Source organism: Lutjanus erythropterus, chromosome 17, assembly GCF_056507025.1.
Source record: "Lutjanus erythropterus isolate fLutEry1 chromosome 17, fLutEry1.hap2, whole genome shotgun sequence".
Lineage (NCBI taxonomy): Eukaryota > Metazoa > Chordata > Actinopteri > Lutjaniformes > Lutjanidae > Lutjanus > Lutjanus erythropterus.
The window spans coordinates 29,445,521-29,472,477 of record NC_139333.1 but is presented as its reverse complement, the minus strand read 5'-3'; the positions used below and the strand labels follow the sequence as shown (position 1 = coordinate 29,472,477).

At 39.6% G+C, this 26,957-nt stretch overlaps 3 protein-coding genes across 6 annotated transcripts; all 3 read right to left on the bottom strand.

Annotated features, from left to right (window-relative positions):
• Positions 1-350: 350 nt before the first annotated feature.
• Positions 351-9,581, bottom strand: LOC146312441 (uncharacterized). The gene is made up of 14 exons (XM_084741497.1): positions 9,400-9,581; positions 8,539-8,625; positions 6,888-6,944; positions 6,391-6,450; positions 6,209-6,307; positions 5,771-6,113; positions 5,410-5,692; positions 4,408-4,641; positions 4,228-4,319; positions 3,837-3,941; positions 3,555-3,748; positions 3,308-3,472; positions 2,948-3,192; positions 351-1,771 (listed from the first exon to the last, which is right to left on the bottom strand). Exons 1-14 carry the CDS (start codon positions 9,495-9,497, stop codon positions 414-416), a joined length of 3,420 nt encoding a protein of 1,139 aa, XP_084597623.1. The 5' UTR covers positions 9,498-9,581; the 3' UTR covers positions 351-413.
• Positions 9,582-11,797: 2,216 nt separating this feature from the next.
• Positions 11,798-17,707, bottom strand: LOC146312440 (uncharacterized). 3 transcript variants are annotated; one of them, XM_084741498.1, is made up of 7 exons: positions 17,473-17,707; positions 17,293-17,384; positions 16,361-16,465; positions 16,056-16,249; positions 15,810-15,974; positions 15,443-15,687; positions 11,798-13,994 (listed from the first exon to the last, which is right to left on the bottom strand). In XM_084741498.1, the coding sequence occupies exons 1-7, from the start codon at positions 17,648-17,650 to the stop codon at positions 12,178-12,180; spliced, it is 2,796 nt and encodes a 931-aa protein (XP_084597624.1). In that variant the 5' UTR covers positions 17,651-17,707; the 3' UTR covers positions 11,798-12,177. The 3 variants fall into 3 exon arrangements, with proteins under 3 accessions (XP_084597624.1, XP_084597626.1, XP_084597625.1); XM_084741500.1 differs by having other exon boundaries at positions 16,056-16,269; positions 17,293-17,398; positions 17,473-17,613; XM_084741499.1 differs by having other exon boundaries at positions 17,293-17,398; positions 17,473-17,613.
• Positions 17,708-17,727: 20 nt separating this feature from the next.
• On the bottom strand, positions 17,728-21,163 carry LOC146312439 (uncharacterized). 2 transcript variants are annotated; one of them, XM_084741501.1, is made up of 7 exons: positions 20,852-21,163; positions 19,273-19,443; positions 19,108-19,167; positions 18,925-18,972; positions 18,741-18,839; positions 18,303-18,645; positions 17,728-18,224 (listed from the first exon to the last, which is right to left on the bottom strand). In XM_084741501.1, the coding sequence occupies exons 1-7, from the start codon at positions 21,067-21,069 to the stop codon at positions 17,934-17,936; spliced, it is 1,230 nt and encodes a 409-aa protein (XP_084597627.1). In that variant the 5' UTR covers positions 21,070-21,163; the 3' UTR covers positions 17,728-17,933. The 2 variants fall into 2 exon arrangements, with proteins under 2 accessions (XP_084597627.1, XP_084597628.1); XM_084741502.1 differs by having other exon boundaries at positions 19,273-19,359.
• Positions 21,164-26,957: the final 5,794 nt, after the last annotated feature.

Sequence of the window (26,957 nt, the reverse complement as noted above, 5' to 3'; positions counted from 1 at the left end):
TCACATCTGAAATAAACAGCAGGCATTAAGAGCTCATTAAGTCAATTCAAAATTATCCTCTCTTGCCCTTCCTGCAGCAACAGTGTTGTATTTTGCTGCATTACATTTTTATATTCTCCATAGCTTAGCTATGGAGAATATAGCTCAATAACTTGTCCGTCTTAAGACTCAAATGACGCACTCCACTCCCTTTATGATGCGATGGCACACAAAACCTGGGTTAACAAGGCAAGTTGACGACAACAGCTGTGATAGCCCCTACCTCTGACTCAGGTTTTAGTTTTTGTCAACGCAGGTCATGTAAAGGAAGCCTGGCTATGTTAAGCTTCCTTCCTAGTACTCTGGTTAACTCTCTTCTGTATCCCAGAGTGTGTCTTCTGATTAAATCCTCTGCCATAAACACTGCAGCCAAATTATTTCTTTTCTCTATGAATCCTCATGTGTGACTTAACATGTGGTTGCTGGTTAAATCTTTTCCCACAAACATCACAACTAAATGGTTTCTCTCCTGTGTGAATTCTCATGTGTGTCTTCAGATTTCTCTGATCGCTAACTCTTTTCCCACAAACATCACATTCAAACGGTTTCTCTCCTGTGTGGACTCTCATGTGTATTTTCACATTTCTCTGATCTCTAAATCTTTTCCCACAAACACTACAACCAAATTGTTTCTCTCCTGTGTGGATTCTCATGTGTGCCTTGAGATGAGGTTGCTGGTTGAATCTTTTGCCACAAACATCACAACCAAATTGTTTCTCTCCTGTGTGCACTCTCATGTGTCTCTTCACATTTCCCTGGTCTCTAAATTTTTTCCCACAAATATCACACCCAAATTGTTTCTCTCCTGTGTGTACTATCATGTGTGTTCTCACATGCTGCTGCTGGATAAATGTTTTACCGCAAACATTACACGCATATGGTTTCTCTCCTGTGTGAACTCTCACATGTGATTTCAGATGATGTCGTTGGTTGAATGTTTTCCCACAAATATCACAACCAAATGGTTTCTCTCTTGTGTGGACTCTCATATGTGTATTCATATTTCGCTGTATTGTAAATCTTTTGCCACAAACACTACAGGAATATGGTTTCTCTCCCTTGTGGACTCTCATATGTGTATTCAGATTTCGCCGTGCTGTATATCTTTTACCACAAACACCACAGCGAAATGGTTTCTCTACTGTGTGGAGCCTTGTGCTTTTTATCAACTTTCCCTTTTCAGTAAATCTGTCACTTACAGAGGCTTCCTTATATTTTAGAGGATTTACACCTGACTCAGGTGCCTTATTGTCACTGTCTTCAGCTTCAGGTCCAAAATCTGACAAAGGTTCTTGCCATTCATCATTACTGACTTCAGTCTCAGAGGAGTCTGATGCCTTTTCATCAGTATTTGGCTGTTGATGACCATCTGGATGTAGCTTTCTGGCAGGTCCTGATTCTCTATAGTCCTCTCCATCACTCTCTGTTTTTACCTGCTTTGCTAAGCTGCTGACTGGAGGCTCTGCCTCTCGGTTGTCCTCAGTTTGGCTTTGGTGAAAGTGAGGATTCTCTTCATCATCTTCAGTCTTCACAGGGAAAGCAGTGAATGGGACTTTGGTGATATCAGCCTCATCTAGCCCATTAAGCTGCTCTCCCTCCTGACTGGTCCAGAAGTCCTCCTGTTCCTCTTTTATGTGCAGAGGCTCTGGGTGCTCCTGGTCAAGGCTGGAGCTGCACTCAAGGGAATCCTCTTCTTTAATCACCAACAGCTGCTTGACATCTGCACAAACTACTGAAACACGCATACAAGAAAATGTTGACAGCCATTTTTATAAATCTAATTAAAAAAACAGAGAAAATAAGAAATAATCAATATAATGTGAAAGATATAGTCCCCTTACAAATATTAGGATACAGGACAAGAACATGTGTGATAGTGCACACCACACCATGGCATGTCTTCCCAATTAAATTACCAACTGTTTTAACAGACAGAAAGACACTAAAGAGTGACACACAGAGGTGCTGTCTGAGATTTAAACAAACTTTGGCTGAAAAATTAGGATCAGGTATAGCTTGTAGCCCAATAATTAGACTAAACAGACATTTTTTCACTTTACTGATTAGTTATTGGAAGTGCTAAACAAATGAAATGTGGGCAGTGATTAACAGGTCTGGAAGAAGTCTGACAACATAGTGTCATTAGACTTCCAAAGTTCATTCTTGATCTTGGAGAAAACATTCTCACCATCAGGTCCACAATAAAGCAACTTTTTATATACAAATTCAAACAATGGAACGCATGTTGGCCCAGGATCATTGACAAACTCAGTTTTGGATTGGAGCGGGCATGGAGTTACTCTGAACCAGCAAGTCCCAGCGCATGCAGATGTTACAGCCAGTAGTTCCCTCAAACTTTACTTTCTTTTGAGCACTAATCAGCTGAGCTAACAGAGTGCACTGAATGCACTGCTGAATGTAGCTGCAAGTGTGTGTGTTTGATTGAGAGGGAGGAGAGGACAGTAAGAGAGAGGACTATTGCACACAGTCTTTCTGGAAGTCATTAATACATACTCAGACTGCTGCTTTGTCACCTCGTGGGTTAAATGGGTTGATCTGTGCATCACTACTTTTGCTTTTGGATGAGTCGAAGCCAAGCTATATCTGGAACAGCACATGTTGCTATATTACACATGTAGTTGTTGGTAGGTAGGCTGGTGCGCATTCTTCTCCTTCCTCTGGCACTTACCAGCAGTCTGCACCACTTGTAAGCATATATGCTGTTCCTGTCATGTCCAGAAGAACTGCATCTCTCTCATGATTTCAAAATTTTGGCATCAACTTGATACTGAAGTATCTGTTCTCCTGACATCCTTAGTGCCATCATAATGTGCTGTTTCACCAAGAATATGAGCTACAGAACAGGTTCATAAGTTACAATAAAGGCAGACAAATGTCTGGTTCTTACCTCGACCTCTCCTGACACTTGTCTGCATCAGTTCTGGTGTGTCCAGTGCAGGTATGGAGTGCACAAAGCCAGACCCTCTGGGTTCATCTGGTTGAAGGCTCCTCCTTGTATGAATTCCCACCCCATGCAGGATTCCCCTCTTTAGAATCCGTGCTTGCAATTCAGAGATGTAGCTGTAGTTTTTTTCTGTTTTCAGGGCGTACACACTGTATCTTCTGCCATTTCTCTTATACAGCCTTCTGAAACTGTAATCACACAAATTCAATATCAGTTTCTCATTCTAACAACTGGCAACACTGAGCACACAAAAACGCGTGCACCTGTACTGCAAACAAGAATATTTTCAAGTTTAAGACATACATCTTTTTGCCTTCTGCTGTTTTCACTGTGGGTCGGTTCCGGTGGAAATTATAGTCCAGAGCAGCAAGCAGAGCTCTCGCCTCATAAACTGGGCGACTGAACGTGTAGCGCTTGCTGGCATACATCAGAACATGATTGTGAAATGCCTCCAGGTCTGCCGTTGATCTAATTGAACAAAATATACATACTGTTTTAAAAAAATAAGCACAAATAGTCATAATGTGTGAAACATGTAGCCACACTTTACCTGAAGCGCATGTATTTATGAACATCCTTCAGCCAGCGCTTATTGAGAATGATTTCCTCTAAAGCTTTGTAGCACTTGGAGTCTTTCTGGATCCACTCCTTGTCATGTGTTTCTTCCAGGTGTCCGTGTTGGCAGCTTCCCCGACTCCAAGTGTGAATGTCACAGACATGATGCATGATACCAACCCATAGTGCCTGAGAAAAATAAAATAGCACTATAAAAATATAATTCATATGGAGATGAATTAGTAAGAGAAGAAGTATTAATAAATTATGTCCCCACGTGAAAATGCTTGCTTGTTTCAGCTGTCTTACAACACCACCAAAAGTGGTTTACGATGTCTTTCAGCCAGATGAGGAGAATAGACTGCCTGTTTATCTTTGCTGCCTTGAGGAGAGAAACAGAACATACATTGAGTATACAGATTTTAATCAGATTTTGTCACCTGCCATCAATTAACCTGCAGCAGTTAATTCAGGATGTGTGGATTTACAAAAAGCTATAAAATGTACCAGTTTGAACATTTAGTATCTTGTCATACTGTATTCAACTGAATGTAGGTAGAAAAGGATTTGCAAATCATTGTATTTCATTTTATTTGCATTTTAGCCATCCAGCTTTTTTTGGAATCTTGGTTACAAAACCAACAACATGAGACGTTTATTAAACTCACAGCAGCTATTTTGTTGGCCAGCCTCTTGGCACCGTGCCACACATCCAGACTGTGATGAATACCAAGGGACTTGTATCTGCCTTCATCTGGGTCTGTGGAGAGTCATCTAATATCACTACAACATTTCAGTCATCTTTTCTAAACATGTATTCATATATTATTTATCAGATGAGTACTTACTCATAAGGGCTCCGATCTGGGCATGACCATCCGTGCAGATCTCCACTATCTTTACCTCTGATGTTAGCTTGTCCACAGTCTCAATAAAACCCTCCTTCTCCATGACATCAGAAGTCCAAGATGGATGCTGTTTTCCTACAGTGGCGACATGAATGATCTCCTTTGTGCGATTCTCCATGGCTGCATAGCTGCAGTATTTTGCACAAAGGCCGGGTGCATCATTTCTGCCAGCCGCTATAAAGAAGAGATCCAAAATCATACAATTACACTGCCATTGCCTGATGTCTTCAATACTTACATAACATGGTAACATTTAAAGGGATAGTTCAGATTTTTTTGAGTGGGGTTGTATGACGTATGTATCAATATTCGGTGTATTACCCACAGTAGATGGCAGTCAGCACGTCCCCAGTACTGGTGTAAGAAGCTATATGCTATAAGCACATTTTAGCCAACTCAAAAAAAGTTATCAGTTTATGTGTGCGCTATATTTAGAATATTTTCACTGCCTTATCTTACTGTCAACCGACTTATAATGAGAAACTGCTGTTATATAAACAAAATATTGCTCTCTCCAAAGAAACGAGACTCATTTGGCAAAAACAATAATTTAACGGGCAGCACACTGGAATTATCTGTGCACTGCTGCCTCGATCAGTTAGTTTCTTTTGTGCCGCGTAAATTTTAAAGGGTTTGTTCAGGTTCCCTGAAAGTCACATAACAAACAAATTAACTCATCGAAGCAGCTGCAGGAAAGGAACTCCTGAGTGGTAAAATTACTGTTTTTGCAAAAGAAGTCTCTTTGGTTTGGAAAGAGCGACATTTGTCAAATATAACAACAATTTCCATTCAGAAAAGTTTGTCTGACAGAAAGGTAGAGGTGTGAAAATACAGCATATACTTACATTCTTACATAAACTGATTTTGATTTTTTTAGGTGGTTGAAGTACAACCATACAACCCTATTTCAAAACATCTAGACTATGACTTTAAGCTACACACCGAGAAGCACAACATCCTCCCCTTGAAGGCGACTGAGGGCCTCTGCCTTTCTCTCTTCCCAGAAGTCCTTTATCGTGTCGACACAGTAATTGTCCTGAATGGAGAAGAAGGTGTTCTTGCTCACCATCCCCATGTTCATAAACCTGAACAACAGGGCGACCTTTGCATAGATGTTTCCAGACAACAAAATGTTGGTGGACAGGAGAAAATCTCCAGCTTGTATCCCAGACTTCATGACAGGCTGGGAATTCCACCTCCACACTCTGTGTCCATTGGGACAGATCTAAAAGTCAGATGAAAGGAATAATTATGGCATGTACAGGACTGGAAGTTATGATACGCCACGACTGCCAAGACTTACCCATTCGACACTTGTTCCTGTGCCCTTGGAGGTGACGTTGATCTCAAAGGGAGCAACACAGTTGCACACCACACCACTCTTCAAAAGGCCTGTACATTTTTCCACAGGCAGGATCAGAAACGTAGCCAGTTGTCTCAGGCAGTCCTCATATACTATTGAAGCTCTGGCACCTGTGATGTCTTCTTCATGAAGGACATGCTTTGGATCTGGGAAAACAGGGTCCTGATCACAGAGAGGTTCATCAGGAGGGTCTTCATGTGAAGGATGGTCATGCACGGTCTCATCGATTCCAATAACTGGAAGTCGATCAATACATGGTGCTTTCTTTAACTCTCCACCCATTCTGTTGAGGCACAACATGAAGGCATATGAGTTAAAAACTTTAAAAACACAGACGCAACACAACAACAGCTGAGTAAAGACTGACCGATAACAAACCGTATACAAATTGGCGGAAGATACTCTTCAAAGCTGTCGTCCTTCTCTCCGTCATCTTTTTGGTCAAAGTAACAGGAACCTTCATCCGCCCAGTCGATTCTGGAAAGACGGACATATTCAGAAACGAGAGCTTCTAAAAAGAGAACATTAAACAGTTATACATTTCATTTCCTACTACTTACACACTGTTCAGTGGGTCATTGAAAACTTTGTACACCTCATCAGTGCTCATGCCATCTAAGCTGTAGAAATAAAAAAACAAAATATATGAGTTAATCAAATGTTATTTTCAGTTACAATTTTGGCTTCCAGTGATAATCAGGGTTCATACACTTTCTCTGAAACACTTTCAAACATTTTTAAGGTGTATTTTCAAGGTTTTCCAGCACCTTACAGTTGTAGTAAATATACAAATCTCCTGACCGTGTATTTTTACTGAATATTGGGCAATAATTATCAGTGACGATCAGCCAGTTGATTTATATTTTAAGTTCAAGAAAATCAAACATTAAAACATTTTTTTGCATGACAGTTCTTAAGTCAATGATTAATTGTGTTAAATAATCATGATATCAATACTGACCAAAATAACTGCAATTATGATTTTGCCATAATTGGGCAGTGCTTTACAAAACACGAGACATGGAGTGAAAAGAAGGTTTGACAGTTGAACTGTTACCTTTGATCATGGTCCTGAGTTTCTGAGGCTTCTGCAGTAACATCCAGATGTTCATCTCTGTAAAGAACAAACAGCGTGTTCATCACACATATGGAGTTACAACAGCAAACATAAAAAAAAAATCAGATTAATCAGCAACTTTTTGTTTGTAATCAAACATACTGGGGACAGCACACTAATTTCAAGGCAGTGACTAGGGCTGCGCGGTATACACGGTATGACGGTAGAAAACGGTATAAATTTGGCCACGGTAGAGATTTCTGCTCTACCGTCATACTGTTGATGACGTCATCACACCTGCCTCCATGTGAAAATGGCCGCAAGCACGGTAATGGCGGAGAAGGAGGGGCTGGTTTAAAAAAAAAAAAAAAAAAAAACGGTGCTACATCCGTGATTTGGACGTGGTTCGGGTTTAAGAAGTCGGATGTTGAGCATAAAAATGTCATCTGCAAGATGTGTGGAGTAACTGTGACCGCTAACAAAGACCCAGACGCCATCGAATGAACCTGGACCTATAACCAATAAATTATTAATAGATTTTATTTTTTTACGGGACGCTTCTATTTTAACTGGCGCAACTTTTCTAGTCTTTCCGGCGCTGGTTTATCTGTTTAGGAAACGCACAGACCAACTGCAGAGAAGCTGTGTGTGGAGGAGACGGTTGTTAATGACGGAGTTTATTACAACAGAAACTAACGTGATGGTTAATGACATCGACACCAACCAGATGCTCTTATAAAATTAAACAACTGTATAAAGAGGCCTATACGTAAAACAGGAGAGTCTGTGTTTCTCTGTGAGAAACTTTCAGATCTTCTCACAGCAGAGTGAACAGGTGAGGGAGGAGAGGAGGGCAGACTGATCACTAATCAATCACTGATACCGTCGTCCTCTCAGACTGATTAAAAAAATAAAAATGCCAAAGTTGGTGACAAACCAAACCTGTGTGTCCACACAAATAAAGTCTTTATGTCAAACACTGCAGAGTGAAACACCGTGCTGTTTAAAGACAGTCTGCTGTCAGTAGTTTGACAGAGACACAGAGAGAGTCGTGTCTAGAAGGGAACCCTAGACCTGCGAAAGATCGCACGAGTTTGATTATTTTAGTAAAAAATAACAAACACAAATCTCGCAAGAGTTGTGCAAATAAAGAGTTACCTTCTAAAAAAAGGTGCGCAGCTCCAAAAATAGAAAATCATGTCGTGGTGCCGATGTTTTTAATGTGTCACTGAAACACTGATCACTGACCTGCTGTGATGGAAAAAATACTCACATTCTTTACTTAGGTGTTACAGAACCTTTTCACTGTTTTGCCATTTGACTTACAGAAAACCTCTCTTACTTGAAGTACTGTTTACAATATCCACTGTATTTTTGTAAGAATTTTTGTACTTCTGAGGCACTATCCTTACTTCTGTTGTTCTTCTGCACAATAAATACTCAAATAATTACATTATATCTTTGCTTTTTTTGTTGTTGTTGTTTAAATCAATTTAGTTTTGCTAAGTGACTACAAAACCCCTTCAGAAACACTTCCATTATAAGTTTTACACCGCAACATTTATACCGCGATAAATACTGTTACCGTGAAGGGATTCAGTTTTATACCGTGATATGAATTTTGGGTCATACCGCCCAAGCAGTGACTTGCCTGTTTGTTGCACAAGACTCTGATGAAGCTGCGATTTCAGATGGTTTCTCCCTCATAGAGGTTGATGTAGCGTGATTTCTCTCATAGCTGCAGAAACAGCAACATCAAGAAGGAAGGGCAGAAATATATTAGGACTGTACAATATGGTAAAAAAAAAAAAGTCATAGCGATTATTTTGAGTGAAACAGCGATAGTGACTGGGAATGATCATTTTAGCATTACAATTTTCATTTTTACTGGAAAAAACTATTAAAATGGTGATGATGTGATGTGACATTTGTTGAGGTTTGTACCAAATAAACACGTTTTCTACCATCTGGAGAACAAGACTTTATAATGAAGTTTTGATTGATGTTTTTCACACGTTTCCTTTTTCATAAATTGCATTTTGCTCTGGACATTTGCCCATACTGCAATTTCAATAACACGGCAATCAATTGTGCAGCCCTTTAATATATATAAACACTAAGAATTACAAGAATTGACAATAAGAAGTCTGTAAAAATATATACTGCTATAATACAAATATATAGAATAAGAAGTGTGTTAAGATACATGTGACTAACCTACAACATATAACAGCAATATAAGAATATAAATATAAATATATAAATCTAATATCAGTCAGGGCTGGAGACATTAAATTATACCCATCATGCGCTCCGGAAGGGGCGTGGCTTATACACTATTACAAAAGATAAATTCTGGTTTTGGCGCGTAAAAGTAAAATTTTAGGTTTATACTTTTTAACAGTGACGCGGAGAAAAGGTCACGTGTTCACTCTCTGCATGGTCATATTCTGATAAAGCTGTCAAACATCAAACTGTATTTATTTTTGGTACATTTGTGATGATAAATTACCTGTCTAGCAGAAAACAGGCGACTTCAGCGTCAGTCTGAAAACATTTGTCCCTCAGCAGAGTTTTCCATCTGGGAAATGTCGCACCGATGTTTATCATCGTTTTCTGCCGTCGGCTGTCTCGAGCTTGATTTTCTTCTTCGTGACTTCGCTGCTTCGACGACGAGGAGTCTCTCTAACTTGCTTTTTCTTGTGTTAAGTTATAATTACGATCCTCCATATGTCCAGATTTGGGTTTTTAAACGTCTCACAACAGAAACCAACAAAACAACACTACTCTGCTGCTGCTGCTGCTGCTTCCTGATTCTTCTTCTTCTTCGCGTTTTTGGCGGATTTAAATATCATCTGTCACGTGCACAGCGCCCCCTACTGTACCAGAGACTGTAAAACTGGATCTAATTCAGTCTCAGTGGTTCCCATTTCTATCACAGAGTAAACTGATGATCCCTGACCGACATATTTTATTGATATTTATCTGATTATCTGGACAACGGCAGGAAGTTTGTGCAAAACGGCTGATATGACTCAATTTTGAGCACATTATTTCCTGTGAATATTGCATCAGAGATGGGTTTTCCAGAATTATGTAGCTATATCATATAAAACAGCCATTCTCAGAGATTTTATTTGGGTACCCCGGATAAATAAAAGGTTACGGAAAATAATCTGCAAATTTAAGATTTATATCTGCAGTACACCTTTAAAAAAAAAAAAAAAAAAAAAAAAAAAAACTGTGTATGCTGTTTACTGATGAGAGAAAATAAAAACAATAACATAGTCTGTTAACTTAAATGCATTGATTTCTCATTTATAAGGTATTTAATGAATGAATGACTTTATTCCAAACACAAAATAAAAAAAAAAGATATAAAAACAAACAAAACAAGAGTAATAGTGCCCAAAAAGGAATAGGTAGAAGTAAAACTTTCCCTACCCCTTTCTTGCCTCTTCTCCATTAACTCATGTGTCATAGTATAATAAAATATAATATTACATTACATAACATCACATAATATTATATTATATTGCACATGTCTGTGCATTTTAATTAGATTTTTTTTTCACATTTCCTCTTGTGCTGCTACTTTTTGTGCTGCTGTGTCACACTAAATTGAATTTCCCCTTCAAGGAATCAGTCTTATCCTAACTTAGTTAATCATCTTATCTAATCTTATCTCAAACTTTAAAAGTAACAGTATAATATTGTTTTCCTCATAAAAATGAATGAAATTAAATGCAGAGCCACAAACCTTTCCTGTATTCTGCAGGGAGACATACATACCGGAAAAAGTTTAGGAACCACTGCATTACAAAAAACCCCTCATTTGTTGTTTAGCAAGAACCAAAGTAAATTCAATTATTTTTTCACAGGTACTTTCTGCAACCCTGACTCTGAGGAGGAGGGCATGATCCAGACTGCTGACACTAATGTAGGCAGACACATCAACTACAGGGTTGCCTTTGTCTTTACAATTCTGTTGGTTTGTAGGTGTTAATAAAATGCACACTTCTCTTTTTTATCACAATGAGCAAATAGCCTGAATTAACTATACAAGCTACAGCGTTGTTAACCTCAGGCAGCCCTCAACCTCACTGCACACAAACACTGACATTTCCCAAATGCAGACACAAACCGTCAGACAGCAGTTAAAGGGTGTTTTTTTCTAAAATATTCAGTGACTTGGTTGACAGGAAAGGGAGGAATGGAGTCAGTGGCCGGGAACTGGAGTTTGAGGCTTGAGCAGTGCAGGGTGAGTCCATAGGAGCTGGTCCAGATACAGTATCCAGGGGAACCGAGTGAGCTGAGGTCCAGAGCAGAAGGGTGGAGGCAGAACAGCAACATGCTCTCATTCAGCAGCATAGTACACACCCTCAGCTGTACCGTGAGTGCACTGAGCTGGCTGAGTGAGAAGTAAACAGCCTGCAGAGTCAGACACTTTGCACTATTTTTGCACGGTAACTTAAAGATTGAATTTGGCCAAATTGAAGTTATTTATTGTTGGGAAAGTGGACAGACTAACAAAGGCAATTCTGTTGAGTTTTACATGATTTTATGTCACGCTTGAATAAAGTGAGTTTTATGAGGAGTTAACGAGCCAGTTAAGCTCATTGTAGTTCAGTAAAAGAGGGAAACTTGAATTCAGGAGGAGTATGGGTGTATTTGTCTGTTTAAAAAGGAAAACAGGTGAGAATATTTTGTTTCTTGACACTTTGAGTTAATTTATTGGCTGTAGTAAACATATGCAGCGCACATATCATAGTGAATTTGCTGCTTTCACATGGCAAATTCGCCAGCTGAAGCTTGAGAGGACAGGAGGAGGTGAGAGAGGGAAGAATACATCGCCCAATTCTATATTGCATATATATTAAAGGACACAGTGAAAAGTGACAATGAAAATATGCAGCCAGAGAACAACTTTTATTAGAATAAATGGCTGCCCTCTTGAGGTAGGTAACCAGCTGTCACGCTCCATTAGTGTTTCATTCCTGGCATTCCAAATTGGTCAGGAAAAGTGAAGAGGGCAGAGTCTTTAAAAACACAACAGAAAAGTTCAGCTGCCTTTGACATAGTACTTTTAGAAATCATATAACTTAGTTGAGGAAGAACCTTTCTCAACAATTTTTCAACAAGGATAAAGTAAGCAACCAAAACAAGCAGTGGCTTTGTGCAAACATTTTAAAAAACAAAATATAACTTAATAATAAAAAAATTGTATGGTTTTTACCACCACCCTTATATGATTGACCTTACATAGCAACACTCGCCAACTAAATACCCTCTATCCTGTGTGTATTTTCATATGTGTTGTCAAATGTGACCGCTGGATAAATCTTTTATCACAAACAGTACAAGCAAATGGTTTCTCTCCTGAGTGGACTCTCATGTGTATTCTAAAGTGAGTCTTCTGGTTAAATTTTTTACCACAAACATTACAACCAAAGGGTTTCTCTCCTGTGTGAACTCTCATGTGTATCTTGAAATGTGTCTTCTGGTTAAAACCTTTGCCACAAACACCACAGCAAAATGGTTTTTGTCCTGTATGGAGTGACATGTGTGTGTTAAGATGTCCCTTTGTTGTGAATCTTTGACCACAAACATCACAGCAAAATGGTTTTTCTCCTGTGTGGACTCTCAGGTGTCTCTTATGTCTTGCAGAGTCAATAAATCTTTTCCCACATATACCACAAGGAAACGGTTTTTCTCCTGTGTGTGTTCTCATGTGTGTATTCAGATGTAGCTGCCAGCTAAATCCTTTCCCACAAACATCACATCTAAATGGCTTCTCTCCTGTGTGTATTCTCATATGTTCATTCACATTTCTTTGGTCCCTAAATCTTTTCCCACAAACATCACAACCAAATTGTTTCTCTCCCGTGTGGACTCTTGTGTGTGCCTTCAGATGTGGCTGCTGATTAAACCTTTTACCACAGACATCACAGCCAAATGGTTTCTCTCCTGTGTGGGTTCTCATGTGTGTCTTCAGATTACCCTGATCTCTAAACCTTTTCCCACAAACATCACAGCCAAATGGTTTCTCTCCTGTGTGGACTATCTTGTGTGTCTTCAGATGCTGCTGCTGATTAAAAGTTTTGCCACAAATATCACAACCAAATGGTTTCTCTCCTGTGTGGACTCTCTTGTGCGCTGTCAGATGTGGCCGCTGGTTAAATGACTTACCGCATATATCACAACTAAATGGTTTCTCTCTTGTGTGGATTACTGTGTGTGTATTCAGATTTGCCTGTTTTGTAAATCTTTTCCCACACACATCACAACCAAATGGCCTCTCTCCAGTGTGAACTCTCATATGTACATTCAGATATCCCCGAGCTTTATATCTTTTCCCACAAACATCACAACCAAACGATTTATCTCCAGTGTGGACTTTCACCTTTGAACCTACCTTTTTCTTCACTCTACAAGTTTTTTTATTAACCAAACTGACAGAGGACCTTTTTCCTGAATGACACAACATGTGTCTCTGAAGACACCCCTTGTAGTGAAATTCTTTACCACACTCAACACAACTAAAGGTTTTTTTTCTAGTTTTACATCCCCCATCAATTACAGGGGGTTCCTTATTTTTTAAGGCATTTACACCTGACTCAGGTGGCCTGGTCTCCTTCAGACCATTGTCACTATCTTCAGTTTCAGTTTCTGATAAAGGTTCTTGCCATTCATCATTACAGATTTCATTCTCAGAAGAGTCTGAAGCCTTTTCATCAGTGTTTGGTTGTTGATGACTATCTAGATTTAGGTTCCGGGCAGGTTCTGATTCTCTGAAGTCCTCTCCATCAATTTCTTTTTTAATCTGTGTTAATGAGCTGCTGACTAGAGGCTCTGCCTCTCTGTTGTCCTCAGTTTGGCTCTGATGAAGCTGAGGTTTCTCTTCATCATCTTCACTCTTCACACAGACAGCAGTGATATCAGCCTCCTCCAGCCCATTAAGCTGCTCTCCCTCCTGACCAGTCCAGAGTTCTTCCTGTTCCTCTTTTAAGTGCAGCAGCTCTGGGTCCACCTGGTCCAGTGCAGAGCTGCATTCAGAGGGATCCTCTTCTTTAATCACCAACAGCTGCTTGACATCTGCAGGAACCACTGAAACACACACAAATAGTTGGCAGACATTTACAAAAACATGGTAACAAATCAATCATGGAAAGACAGAGTAAATTTTACAAATAATAGGATTAAGGATAAGAACATGTGTGATTATAGTGATGCTGCACACCACTGATGGCAAGTCTTGCAAATTAAATAGTCAACTGGGTTGTTTTTAACAGCCCTCCAAAACGACATTGAAGAACTACACATAGAATCACTGAGTTGACACCTTAGTTATGCTTTAGGCTGAAATACCTGCTTGGTGACGGTTAGGGGACATACTGTGTGTCATGTTACAATAATAACCACCTGTCTTAGGTTTGGGAATGACTGTCACTGTTAAGACACCAATGGTGGTAGAAAGCAAGAAACCATCACTGATCTCCTGTGTCAAAATCCAATAATTTGTTGACCCATCCAACAATCTGACTTACTCTCTCGGTGGACTTTGTGGCTATAAAAAAAACTTCATGTCATTTCCCCCGTTTCTCCCAACAATCAGTGTCCTCATTCCCCACAAACGCTAACTGAGTTTTGTTAAAAGAAAAGGGAATGTACCACAACTTTTTTGGAACATGTTGCAGGCAATTTAAGAATGGTTGTATATTTACAAAAAAACAGTTTATCAGTTTGACCATTTAATATTTTGTCTTTGAACAGTATTCAATTAAATATAGGTCAAAAAGTTTTTAAAAATCATTGCAACTTTTTGGAATTGTTGTATTTTATTGGACTTCATTGATTATTAATCAAACTAGCTCAAAAAGGTTAATGTGGGTGTTGATTAAGAGGTCTGGAAGCTGTCCGACATCATTCTTGAAGTCATGACTGCTGCATGTTTGCATTTTTCCGTTCTTAAAACAGGGTGTTTCAAAACCAAAATCCAGATCCAATGTTGTTTTGGCATTTCAAATCCGAAAGAACAGATAAGGATAGATTTAATGCTAAAAATCCGAAAAATCCTGATCACACTGGAGGGGTTGATTCAGCATAGATTCAAGGTGGATATAGAGACATGAAGGACACATAGCAAATATTTCATCATTCTTGAAAAAACTAGGAGCACAAATGGATGCTTACATGTGGTGCTGAAAATGCTCTTTGCATGCCTGAACTACCTATGTATGAATCCACAGCAATCATGCAACATAATTCTCTCCTGCTTCATAATATTGCTAAACACTAATAGCACTGCAACCAGATGGACCAGTTGGTCAATGAGAGACACTCCAGTTAACAAATACAGTACTTTGGTTAGTTTGAGCAAAAATGTTCATCAGCTGCATGGAAAACCTGCAGGTCCTGTTGCAGGCAGCCATTACACAACAAGTTAAAATACTATGATTGTTTTAATAGTTTTGAGAAAAATAATGCTGTTTCAACACGAGTTACAGGGTAAGTGAATATGCAACAATAAAGGCAGGCAGATGTGTGTTACTTACCTAGATCTTTACTGTCCCCTGACTGCTCCATCTCCATTGTGGCTGGTGCAGGTACGGAGGGTACTAAGCCGAACCCTCTGGAGTCATCCGGTCTGGGGCTCCTCCTTGTATGAATCCCCACTTCACTTGTGATATTCTTCTTTAGAATCCGTGCTTGCAAGTCAGAGATGTATCTGTAGTTTTTCTCTGTTTTCAGGGCGTACACACTGTATCTTCTGCCGTTTTTCTTGTACAGCCTTCTGAAACTGTAATTACACAAAGTCAATAATAGTTACTCATTTTAATAACTGTGAATTTTGAGTGCACCAGTTCAGTGTGCAGTGTGTACCAGTTCTGTAAATAAGAACACTTCAGGTGTAAAACATACATCTCTTTGCCTTCTGCTGTTTTCACTGTGGGTCGGTTCCGGTGGAAATTATAGTCCAGAGCAGCAAGCAGAACTCTCGCCTCATAAACTGGACGACTGAACGTGTAGCGCTTGCTGGCATACATCAGAACATGATTGTGAAATGCCTCCAGGTCTGCCGTTGATCTGATTGAACAAAATATACATATAGTTTTAAAAAATAAGCACAAATAGTCATAATGTGTGAAACATGTAGCCACACTTTACCTGAAGCGCATGTATTTATGAACATCCTTCAGCCAGCGCTTATTGAGAATGATTTCCTCTAAAGCTTTGTAGCACTTGGAGTCTTTCTGGATCCACTCCTTGTCATGTGTTTCTTCCAGGTGTCCGTGTTGGCAGCTTCCCCGACTCCAAGTGTGAATGTCACAGACATGATGCATGATACCAACCCATAGTGCCTGAGAAAAATAAAACAGCCCTATAAACATATAATATATATGAATGATATAATTCATATGGAGATGAATGAACTTTGTAAGAGAAGAAATATTTATAATTCACGTGCTTACAAGAAACTGCTTGCTTGTTTCAGCCGTCTTACAACACCACCAAAAATGGTTTACAATGTCTTTTAGCCAGATGAGGAGAATGGACTGTCCATTTATCTTTGCTGCCTTGAGGAGAGAAACAAAACATACACAATAATGTAAAACATGGTATTCAAACATTTTTTATCGCAACTACAGACTACATCAGACAGTTTCATTAACACACCTTCAGCTCGATACAGAAATCTACATTTTTGAAACGCCGACAGAGGGTTAATATGTTGAGATAAAGTGGATTAGATTGCCCCCAGTAACTGAAGTGAATTCCAACAAGTCACCACTTTCATGTTGAAGTTTCAAAAATTTTTTCACCACAATGAAATGGCAACGATGGTGACCAACACAGAGGTGCTACTAGATTAATTAGGAGGCAGGGTTTTAGTTTGAATTGTTTGATGAGCATTCTTAAATATGCATTGGTTTCTTTAGCGTGTTCACTTTTTAATTCTTAACAAGGTTAATTTAATTTATACAGGGTTGTATAATGAGATGTTAATTATTTTTTTGCTACTCACAAAAACAAAAAAAAACTATGTTCAGCAAAAGGGTTAATAAATCATAAAAATGAAACTATTTTTCATGGTGGAATGCTGAGGATGAATTTATGTGTCTTACAGCCTGAGGAAAGAGGAGGAGGTCAACACAATTTCTTTTTGTAACAAAAGCTTTATATTTGTCGCCTAACTTTGGAGCATTATTTAGCCCCCTTTCCAACAAGCATGACATCTTTGGTGTCCTCTGTTATCTAGTTTCATATGAAACCAGGATCCCAACTCTAGCTTTAAAACTGAGCCCATTACGGCCTCTGAAAGACAGACAGATGTATCAATAACACACAAATGCACGATGCCCTCCAGGTTTATGAGATAACATGAGACATTTATTAAACTCACAGCAGCTATTTTGTTGGCCAGCCTCTTGGCACCGTGCCACACATCCAGACTGTGATGAATACCAAGGGACTTGTATCTGCCTTCATCTGGGTCTGTGGAGAGTCATCTAATATCACTACAACATTTCAGTCATCTTTTCTAAACATGTATTCATATATTATTTATCAGATGAGTACTTACTCATAAGGGCTCCGATCTGGGCATGACCATCCGTGCAGATCTCCACTATCTTTACCTCTGATGTTAGCTTGTCCACAGTCTCAATAAAACCCTCCTTCTCCATGACATCAGAAGTCCAAGATGGATGCTGTTTTCCTACAGTGGCGACATGAATGATCTCCTTTGTGCGATTCTCCATGGCTGCATAGCTGCAGTATTTTGCACAAAGGCCTGGTGAGTCATGTCTGCCAGCCGCTGAAAAAAGTTATTAAAACAAAATCCAGAAATAAGTTTATTGCTTTCATACAATCATACTGACGTGACAGAATGTTTTCAATACTTATATAATATGGTAACGTCTAAAACGATAGCTGGGGTTTTTTGAAGTGGATGAGAGATGTATGGCAGTTGCACATCCCCAGTTTATAAAGGCAGATGAATACATACAACCTCATTTCAAAAAACCAGACTATCCCTTTAAGCTACACACCGAGAAGCACAACATCCTCCCCTTGAAGGCGACTGAGGGCCTCTGCCTTTCTCTCTTCCCAGAAGTCCTTTATCGTGTCGACACAGTAATTGTCCTGAATGGAGAAGAAGGTGTTCTTGCTCACCATCCCCATGTTCATAAACCTGAACAACAGGGCGACCTTTGCATAGATGTTTCCAGACAACAAAATGTTGGTGGACAGGAGAAAATCTCCAGCTTGTATCCCAGACTTCATGACAGGCTGGGAATTCCACCTCCACACTCTGTGTCCATTGGGACAGATCTAAAAGTCAGATGAAAGGAATAATTATGGCATGTACAGGACTGGAAGTAATGATACACCACGACTGCCAAGACTTACCCATTCGACACTTGTTCCTGTGCCCTTGGAGGTGACGGTGATCTCAAAGGGAGCAACACAGTTGCACACCACACCACTCTTCAAAAGGCCTGTACATTTTTCCACAGGCAGGATCAGAAACGTAGCCAGTTGTCTCAGGCAGTCCTCATATACTATTGAAGCTCTGGCACCTGTGATGTCTTCTTCATGAAGGACATGCTTTGGATCTGGGAAAACAGGGTCCTGATCACAGAGAGGTTCATCAGGAGGGTCTTCATGTGAAGGATGGTCATGCACGGTCTCATCGATTCCAATAACTGGAAGTCGATCAATACATGGTGCTTTCTTTAACTCTCCACCCATTCTGTTGAGGCACAACATGAAGGCATATGAGTTAAAAACTTTAAAAACACAGACGCAACACAACAACAGCTGAGTAAAGACTGACCGATAACAAACCGTATACAAATTGGTGGAAGATACTCTTCAAAGCTGTCGTCCTTCTCTCCGTCATCTTTTTGGTCAAAGTAACGGGAACCTTCATCCGCCCAGTCGATTCTGGAAAGACAGAAGTCGGAAAGTCGGAAAACAATCACTTCTAAACGCTAAACGGTAATAAAGGTCACTTGGAAGTACTACTTACACACTGTTCCAGGGGTCATTGATTCTGTGCACGTCCACGCCATTTAAGCTGTAGAAGTAAACATATTAACAATATATAATGTATATAAAACTAGAGCTGAGAAATTCATGATGTGATAAAACCTCTTTGAATTGAACTGAGTAATTGTGTTAAACAACCGTCATCTCAATATTGATCTGTTACCTTTTCTGGTTAAGGTCTGGAGTTTCTGTGGCTTCTGCGGTTATATTCAGATGTTCATCTCTGTAAAGAACAAACAGAGCATCACATACATGGAGATACAACAGTAAACTGAGAAAAAAACACACAATCATATTAGTCCACAGTCATTTCAATGCAATGACTTGCCTGTCCATCTCACTGGACACAGTTGGAGCTGTGGCTTGAGGCGGTCTTCCTCTCATGGAGGCCAATGTAGCGTGATCTCTCTCATAGCTGGACACACAATGGCAATAACAAGAAGATAAGTGCGACATGACATAGTTGTTACATCTTATGGTGCTAGGAGGGTCAACTGACCTGGAGAAACGTACCAAAACAAATCAAGATGAGCTCAACCACTATCAGGTCAACTACAAACAAAATCTTTGGCATGTATAAACAACACCCTGGAAAATCTAAGCCGAGTGTCTGAATGTTACAATGCCAGAGTAAAGTAAAAACAACAAAGTACATCAGTTTTACAAAGGTAGAATCAGGAGGGGCCCATGGATCCTATTCATTTTGTAGAGCTGCAGTGGTTTGATATAATCGACCATGGAAAGTCGTTGATTTGTGTAATGTGTTTCCACCTGTCGTTATGACCTGCGGCGCCCAGTCAAGGCACAGATTCATCTGGAGAACAAGCTGCAGAGAGAAAGCCTCGCTGTGATCATCTAAAGTGTGGGAGTATTTTAGACAAAGGTACACCAGTATGCTTCTCTATAAGCTCTGCATACTGTAAAAGTCTTGACACAGCAGTTCAGCTGCTCTGCTCGAGCACCAGAAGTGAAACACAGAGCGATTTGTCCTCCTGCAGCTGCAGCATCACCCTGCAGCAGCATCACCCCACAGCAGCATCACCCTGCTAACTTTCTGTCAACAAATCAGACTAACTTTAAGATATGCCATAACTACCATTATTCTATTCTGCTTTATGTGTCTATTTTTCAGGATTATGATTGAATAAAATATTGAAATATTAATGAGACGAGTTTTTGATATTTATTTTGGGTGAAATAATTGTTATAGTAATCAAATGATTAAAAAGAAACATTTAATTTCTTTCTTTGGTATATCTCAGAGAACTACTACGTTCCTATATGAAACTGCTTACAACAAAGTCTGTGGATTATTTTGAACAACCAGGTCACGATTTCTGGAAAAAGACACTGGTGATGAATTTTCCAAATATATATTTTTTTGGCACACAGAGGAAAAATACCACATAAAACAATCTAGATTGATAAATAGCACTGCAGGTAATGCATTTTTGATAGTGGGACATCTGTCCCTTTAATTCAAACTTATAACCAATTTACGTTCAATTTCTTGTGTTTGTAACAAACCAAATTTCATGAAAACTGATTCCGAATTAATCGCGTTGAGTTTGTCGTGAACTCTGAATCTCTGGTTTACGAGCGGACCTTGAACATTCCAATATGGTGACCGTGCAGACGCGTAACTGCGACATACAGCAGCACTTTTTCCTCTAATATGAAGACTAACCTTAATGTATCATAACATATCGGGTATAGCATTAATCTCCAGATGCTCTGGTTTAAGATGAGTAGAAACTTCTCTATGGACGTCCGTTTTTGAGACACGAAAAAGAACAAAATATGAGTACAGCTGCTGTCCTGCCAACAGTAACAGCGTGTTGTAACGATGTTCATGGACGTGTTCTACTAAATATATCAGACAATAAACTGCTGCTCAGGTAAATTACCTGTCCAACAGAAACCAGGCGACTTCGGCGTCAGTCTGAAAATATTTGTCCCTCATCAGAGCTTTCCATCTCGCAAAAGACACACCGATGTTTACTCGAGTGTTCTGCCTTCGTCTGTTCCGAGTTTGGTTTTCTTCTTCGTGACGTTGCTGCGCTGACGACGCAGTTTCACGTTCAATAGCTTTTTCTTCTGTTAAATAATAACTGTGGTCCTCCATTTGTCAAAATGTGGATTCTCAAACTTCTCACAACAAAACACAACACAACATATTGCTGCCGCTTCCTCTTCTTCCGGCTTCTTCTTCTTCTCCGCGTCTGTTGGTGGTTTGCAATGCTGACATGCATGTGCATACCGCCACCTACCGTACGAGCGTAAATAGCGCAACATGTGAGAAAAATCTGAAAAATGTATCCAGTGGAGAAAAATGCAATTTTTTTTTTACAGTTGGTTGAAGTGAAGCTTATGTCAAACTATTTTGTATCAGACCACAACTAATGATTATTTTCTTTATGGACTGATCTGCTGAGTCAAAAATGTCACCACAGTGACCCAGAGCCTGAACTGAGACCTCCACAATGTCTTTTTCCAACCAAAAGATCAAACCTCAACATTGTTAAATAATACATTTAAATAATTAAAAAGAAAAACAGCAAATATTTACATTTATGAAGCTGGAACCATGAAATGTTTTTACATGAAGAATGAGTTAAACCAGAAGTTTTCCAAATGAGAGGATCATTTCATAGGAGGCACAGTGAATGAAATTGAAACATAACATAAGTTATGATACTATTCATCAACAGATCACAGAGAATCAATCTGATGTAGTTAAAGAGAAAGTTCAAATATACAGTTTTGAAAAATCTTATTGTTTTTTCCACTTAACTAGAATCAGAAACTAAATTCATTGATGAAGGGTCTGATACTGTCTCATAAAGAAAATATTATTTCTAATTTAATACAAAGCACAGATTGTTAGGTCTTATCAATGCACTGTAAAATATAGTGCAACCAAAAGTTCTCAGTTCACAGGTAGCTGACCCATAATTAATCTGTGTACTGATGGAGGCAGACACAGCGACTACAGAGGCGAGGACCTTTATTTTTTACATTTTGTCCTCTCTGCTGCACTGACCTCTTATCACCACCAGGGGTCAGCAGTTAGTAACTGTTCATTTTATCAATTCCAGCAGCTCACTCCTCTTAAAAATAACAAATCTCACTCAAATATTGATTTTTTTTTTTTTTTTTTTTTTTTGTATCATGAATAGAGATGCAGACCTGAAAGCTGATTTTTCTGCTGTTTACTTTTATTTTGTTGGACACTTTTGAAAAGGCTCCAATAACAGACGATGAGCTCAGCATGATGCAAATGCTCCATAATCACACTGTAAACACACACAGCAGCTGTGTTGTAGTTGTTAAAAGTAGGACATGTTGTCATGGAGGAATAACAGCCCACATTTGTTGTTTGGCAAGAGCCAAAATTAATTTAGTTGTTTCCCAAAGATTTTGCACATCAAATCAATAAATCAAGTTTTTAACCTCCTCATTCTGGAACAAAAACATCTTAAAGGAGACATGTGTAATGTATTTACTGCACTAAATGTTAAAATGACAATAATATGTCATCAGAGATTTAAGGAGTGATTGTGCATGCAAATTGGAGCACTGCAGTCCAAATAACTCAAGAGTATAAACTCAAGAGTGTGTATTTTTCTGAGCTTTCTGAGTTTTCAGGGTAATGGGCCTAACTTTACATCAACAGACAAGTGACAGTTGTAAACAGCTGATAAACATACAGTGGAGGAATCGTCGCTGCTTGTAATTGTATAATGTTGTGCTCTTCTTGTGCTCCTGTTCAGTGCTCCTGCAGCCTGCAGACAACCTGCCTGAGCTGGAGAGGAGGGGGTGGCAGGAAACAGCCTGCTTCAACCATAGATTGTATATTAAGCAGGGATTTGACCTATTTAAGATACCAGTTATGGCTCCAATCCACTATTTAAACTAAAGTACTCATATTTGAATCCTGCATATTTCTCCTTTAAATGAGCTCATCCACACCTTCAGAAACATGCATTAGATACTCTCTTCTGCACCTGCTTTGATGGGAAAATTTATGCAAGCTTGGGTCTGCATCGCGCAAACTGATAATCTGTTCCCATTCCCTCATGCATCTGTTTATATTCCAGTCTGAAGAAGGCCTTGTCTTGCAGGCTGGTGGCTGCTCTCTACCAACTGCAGTATGTAATTGTAGCGTCCTGCTGCCAGACATTTTGGCAGCGCTGCAAAGCCTGACTCATGGCTTCGGTAACTCCCTAATGCAGCCCCCACCCCAACCACACCACACCATGCACATCTGGCTCTGTGTCTCCCTCTGCGCCTCGCAGACTGCTCAGATATGGAGAAGGTGGAGAAGGATCGGTCAGAGGTCAAAGTGTTACTGCAGAGAGAGTGTGAAAGACAGGAGAAGAAGACCGAGAGGCCCTGCATACCACATATACCCTCCCTAAAGAATGCTCTTCCTCCTCCTGAGGGCTGTTGTTATCTGTACAGTTCACTAAGATAAAAAAAGAACAACATAAAAAGATTTTTGGAAAACTTCAAAAGTGTTTAAACCTTGGTTACAGCGCTGGCTCAGGGCCTTGTGTCCAAAATTAATGATTAACCCTTGATTTCAGTGTGTTTGTCTGCCAAAAATTACAAAGGGTGTTCACACACAGCTGTCATCTGAATATATATTCTGAGTGAGGCAGCAGCCTGGTTCAACAACACAAACATAAATTCAGGAATGACAGTCTTCACCTTCTGCAGGGTCTGTGTTCCTTCTTCCTATTGGATGTTTCCTTGGAAGTTTCCTGGAAAAAATCATGCATTGGCACTAAAGATAGAGAAAATAAAGGCCAAGTTTGGAGGCAGATATTTGAGTTGGTAAGTCTTGAGTTTATAAGAAGCTTCTGATCTCTGAAAGAGTTTCCCAGCAGTCTGCTACTGAACGAGCTGCTCAAAGCTCTTACAGTCTCATGCAGGGGGTGAGAGGTGTGGCCCATGATAGATGTCAGTTTTGTTAACATCCTCCTTTCACCCACCTCCTCGATGGTCTCCAGGGGACAGTCCAGGACAGAGCTGGCCCTCCTGACCAGCTTGTTCAGTCTTTTCCTGTCCCTCTCTGTACTTCCACAGCCCCAGCAGACCACTGCATACAGGATGGCAGATGCTACCACAGTGTCATAGAAAGTTCTCAGCAGTGTCCTGCACACACCAAAGGACCTCAGTCTCCTCAACAGGTGAAGACGACTTTGGCCTTTCTTGTACAGGGCGTTGGTGTTAGTGGACCAGTCCAGTTTATTGTTGAGGTGAACACCCAGGTATTTGTACTCTCCCACAATCTTAATGTCCAAACCCTGGATGTTCACTGGGGTAGTCTGGGGCTCATTCCTGCGAAAATCCACCACTAAATCCTTTGTCTTGCTGTTGTTGATGTGGAGGTGGTTGACCCCACACCATTTGACAAAGTCAGTGATGACACTCCTGTACTCCAGTTCATTCCCTCCAGACACACATCCTACGATGGCAGTGTCATCAGAGAACTTCTGGAGGTGGCAGCCGTCCGAATTGTGTCTGAAGTCCGACGTGTACAGGGTGAAGAGGAAGGGGGCGAGGACTGTCCCCTGGGGGGCCCCCGTGCTGCAGACTACCACATCAGACACACAGTCATGAAGCCTCACATACTGCGGTCTGCTTGTGAGGAGGTTGATGGTCCATGCAGTCAGGTGGGGGTCAACTCCAGCTCCTTCTAGCTTCCCCCTGAGCAATGATGGCTGTATCGTGTTGAAAGCACTAGAAAAGTCAAAAAACATGACTCTCACAGTGCTACCGGAGCTCTCCAGGTGAGATAATGACCGATACAGCAGATAGATGAGTGCGTCATCAACTCCAATGCCTGGCTGATAGGCAAACTGCAGGGGGTCCAGTTCTGCTCTCACCAGGGGTCGGAGGTGATTAATTATAATCCTCTCCATGGTCTTCATCAGGTGGGAGGTCAAGGCTAAAGGTCTGAAGTGGTTGGGCTCCCTGGGGTGTGCCGATTTTGAAACATGGTGCAGGAAATCAAAGTCAGAATGAGTGTTATAAGTGTGATATTTACAAAAAAACAATAAAGTTAATCAGTTTTATCAATAAATATCTTGTCTTTGTGCTGAATTTAACTGCATATAGGTCAAAGTGTTTGCAAATCATTGCATTCTGTTTTTACACAACGCCCTGACTTCAACACCACCAACCTAAACTCCTGTTTCCAGGATGACTGAAATGCTCACTTGCACTTCAGCTCATAAACTGTCTTTACCTGCTGCCATTTTCTCATGACTGCCTGATGGGCACTGTGCAGGTGATGGCTGACTGCTTCACTACCTCCATCATCAGTCCAGAAAAAAATATCCCTGGATTACACAAGCAATTAATTGGATTTAAGTAACTGGAAGTGTGCAGATTTAACCTTCTCCATTTTCCCTGTAATTACTCCAAAAGGACATAGTCCTTTCTAGAGCTGCAACAATTAATCAATTATTCAATTAATCGCATAATTGCTAAACTATTTTGATAATCAATTAGTCAGTTTGAGTAATTTTTTAAATGAAAAAGTCCAAATTATCTGATTCCAGCTTCTTAAATGTGAATATTTTCTGGTTTCTTTACTCCTCTCTGACAGTAAACTGAATATTTTTGGGGTTGTGGACAAAAAAAAAAACACAAACTTTTGAGCTTTGGGAAACATTGATGAACAATTTTCACTATTTTTCACTATCTTTCTATTTTCACTCTTTCATATTTCAGTGATCACCTAATAAAAGAATCACAAAACACACTGACATAAAATCACAGTTTCCTTTTATACAGATTTGAAAAAGTCAGAAATCAGTCAGAAATTGCACTATAAAAGGTCTCTCCTTCTTCTGTTACACTTTGTAAAAATCTGATCCAGTACTTCAGACATCTGGATCACTTTGTCAGAATATGTATTGATTTGATATAATACAAAAAGTAAATTTTAAATACACATATTCCCTGATTTTGCAGTGTATCTTTGGTGTCTCTCTCTCAGACCTACAGTATGTTGTCATTGATACATCGATACAATAAAACTGATCAGAACTGTTGAAGTCAGTGCGCCCTTGTAATCGAGGATGTGAAACCTCAGTCCAGTTTGAGACGAGTGGCAAAGATAATGAACTTTGACCCTTCACGGTCACAGCTCAGAGAGAAGTCCAGGTGTGGCTGCTGAAACGTCCCAAAATCCAAACGGAGCGAAAAGGCCTCTGACTTCCTCGAAAAAAAAGTCAAAAAGTCAAAATTCACCACATTTACATGGCAGCCATTTTCCTCTGACGTAACACTCAGGGTTATCAAAAGGATAAAAAATGTTGCACTGCTGTTTCAGGTAATAAGTCATATAAATGTATGGAATCAGTACCATTTCACTGCTTCCCAACTGATCAGCAACTAAAAAGACACTGAATAGAGAACATCGACCCTTAGATACCAGTGTATCTGTAATTTGTATTCATTCAATTAAAAAATGTGTTCAAGCCTTATAAATGTCAAGCTAACAATACCTACTGATAACATAGGTAAAAATGGTCTGTTATCATCAACTAAATCAACTAAAACTGATTTTTTTTTTTCCCTGAAAATTTTGTCCCTTTAAAGATCCAGATTTTCATCAACTCTGTCAGATTTTACAAAAAATGACTTAATCAGGCATCAAAAGAAAGGGTCAGCTACACCCTAAGGACCCCTGTCTCACTTGACAAATTCATTAAATAATATTGCAATATTTAATAAAATCTTTAATTACAAGGTTTAATAGCTAGAGTTTGATCTTTTGAAATATAATTTCCTGGCTTAATTGAAGAGCAAAAATCAAAAACCCCTAAAAATATGTTTTTTGTCCAAATTCTCACATGATAAGGTTACCTAGGAAGTGCTAACGTTAGCTGCTTTGTAACTGTAGCTAATGAGTTATCAAATATGTTTTTTTTAGGTTGAAATATGGTCCAAAGTCCATCCAGATTTTCATTATCCATGGTCTTTTCACTCACTAAT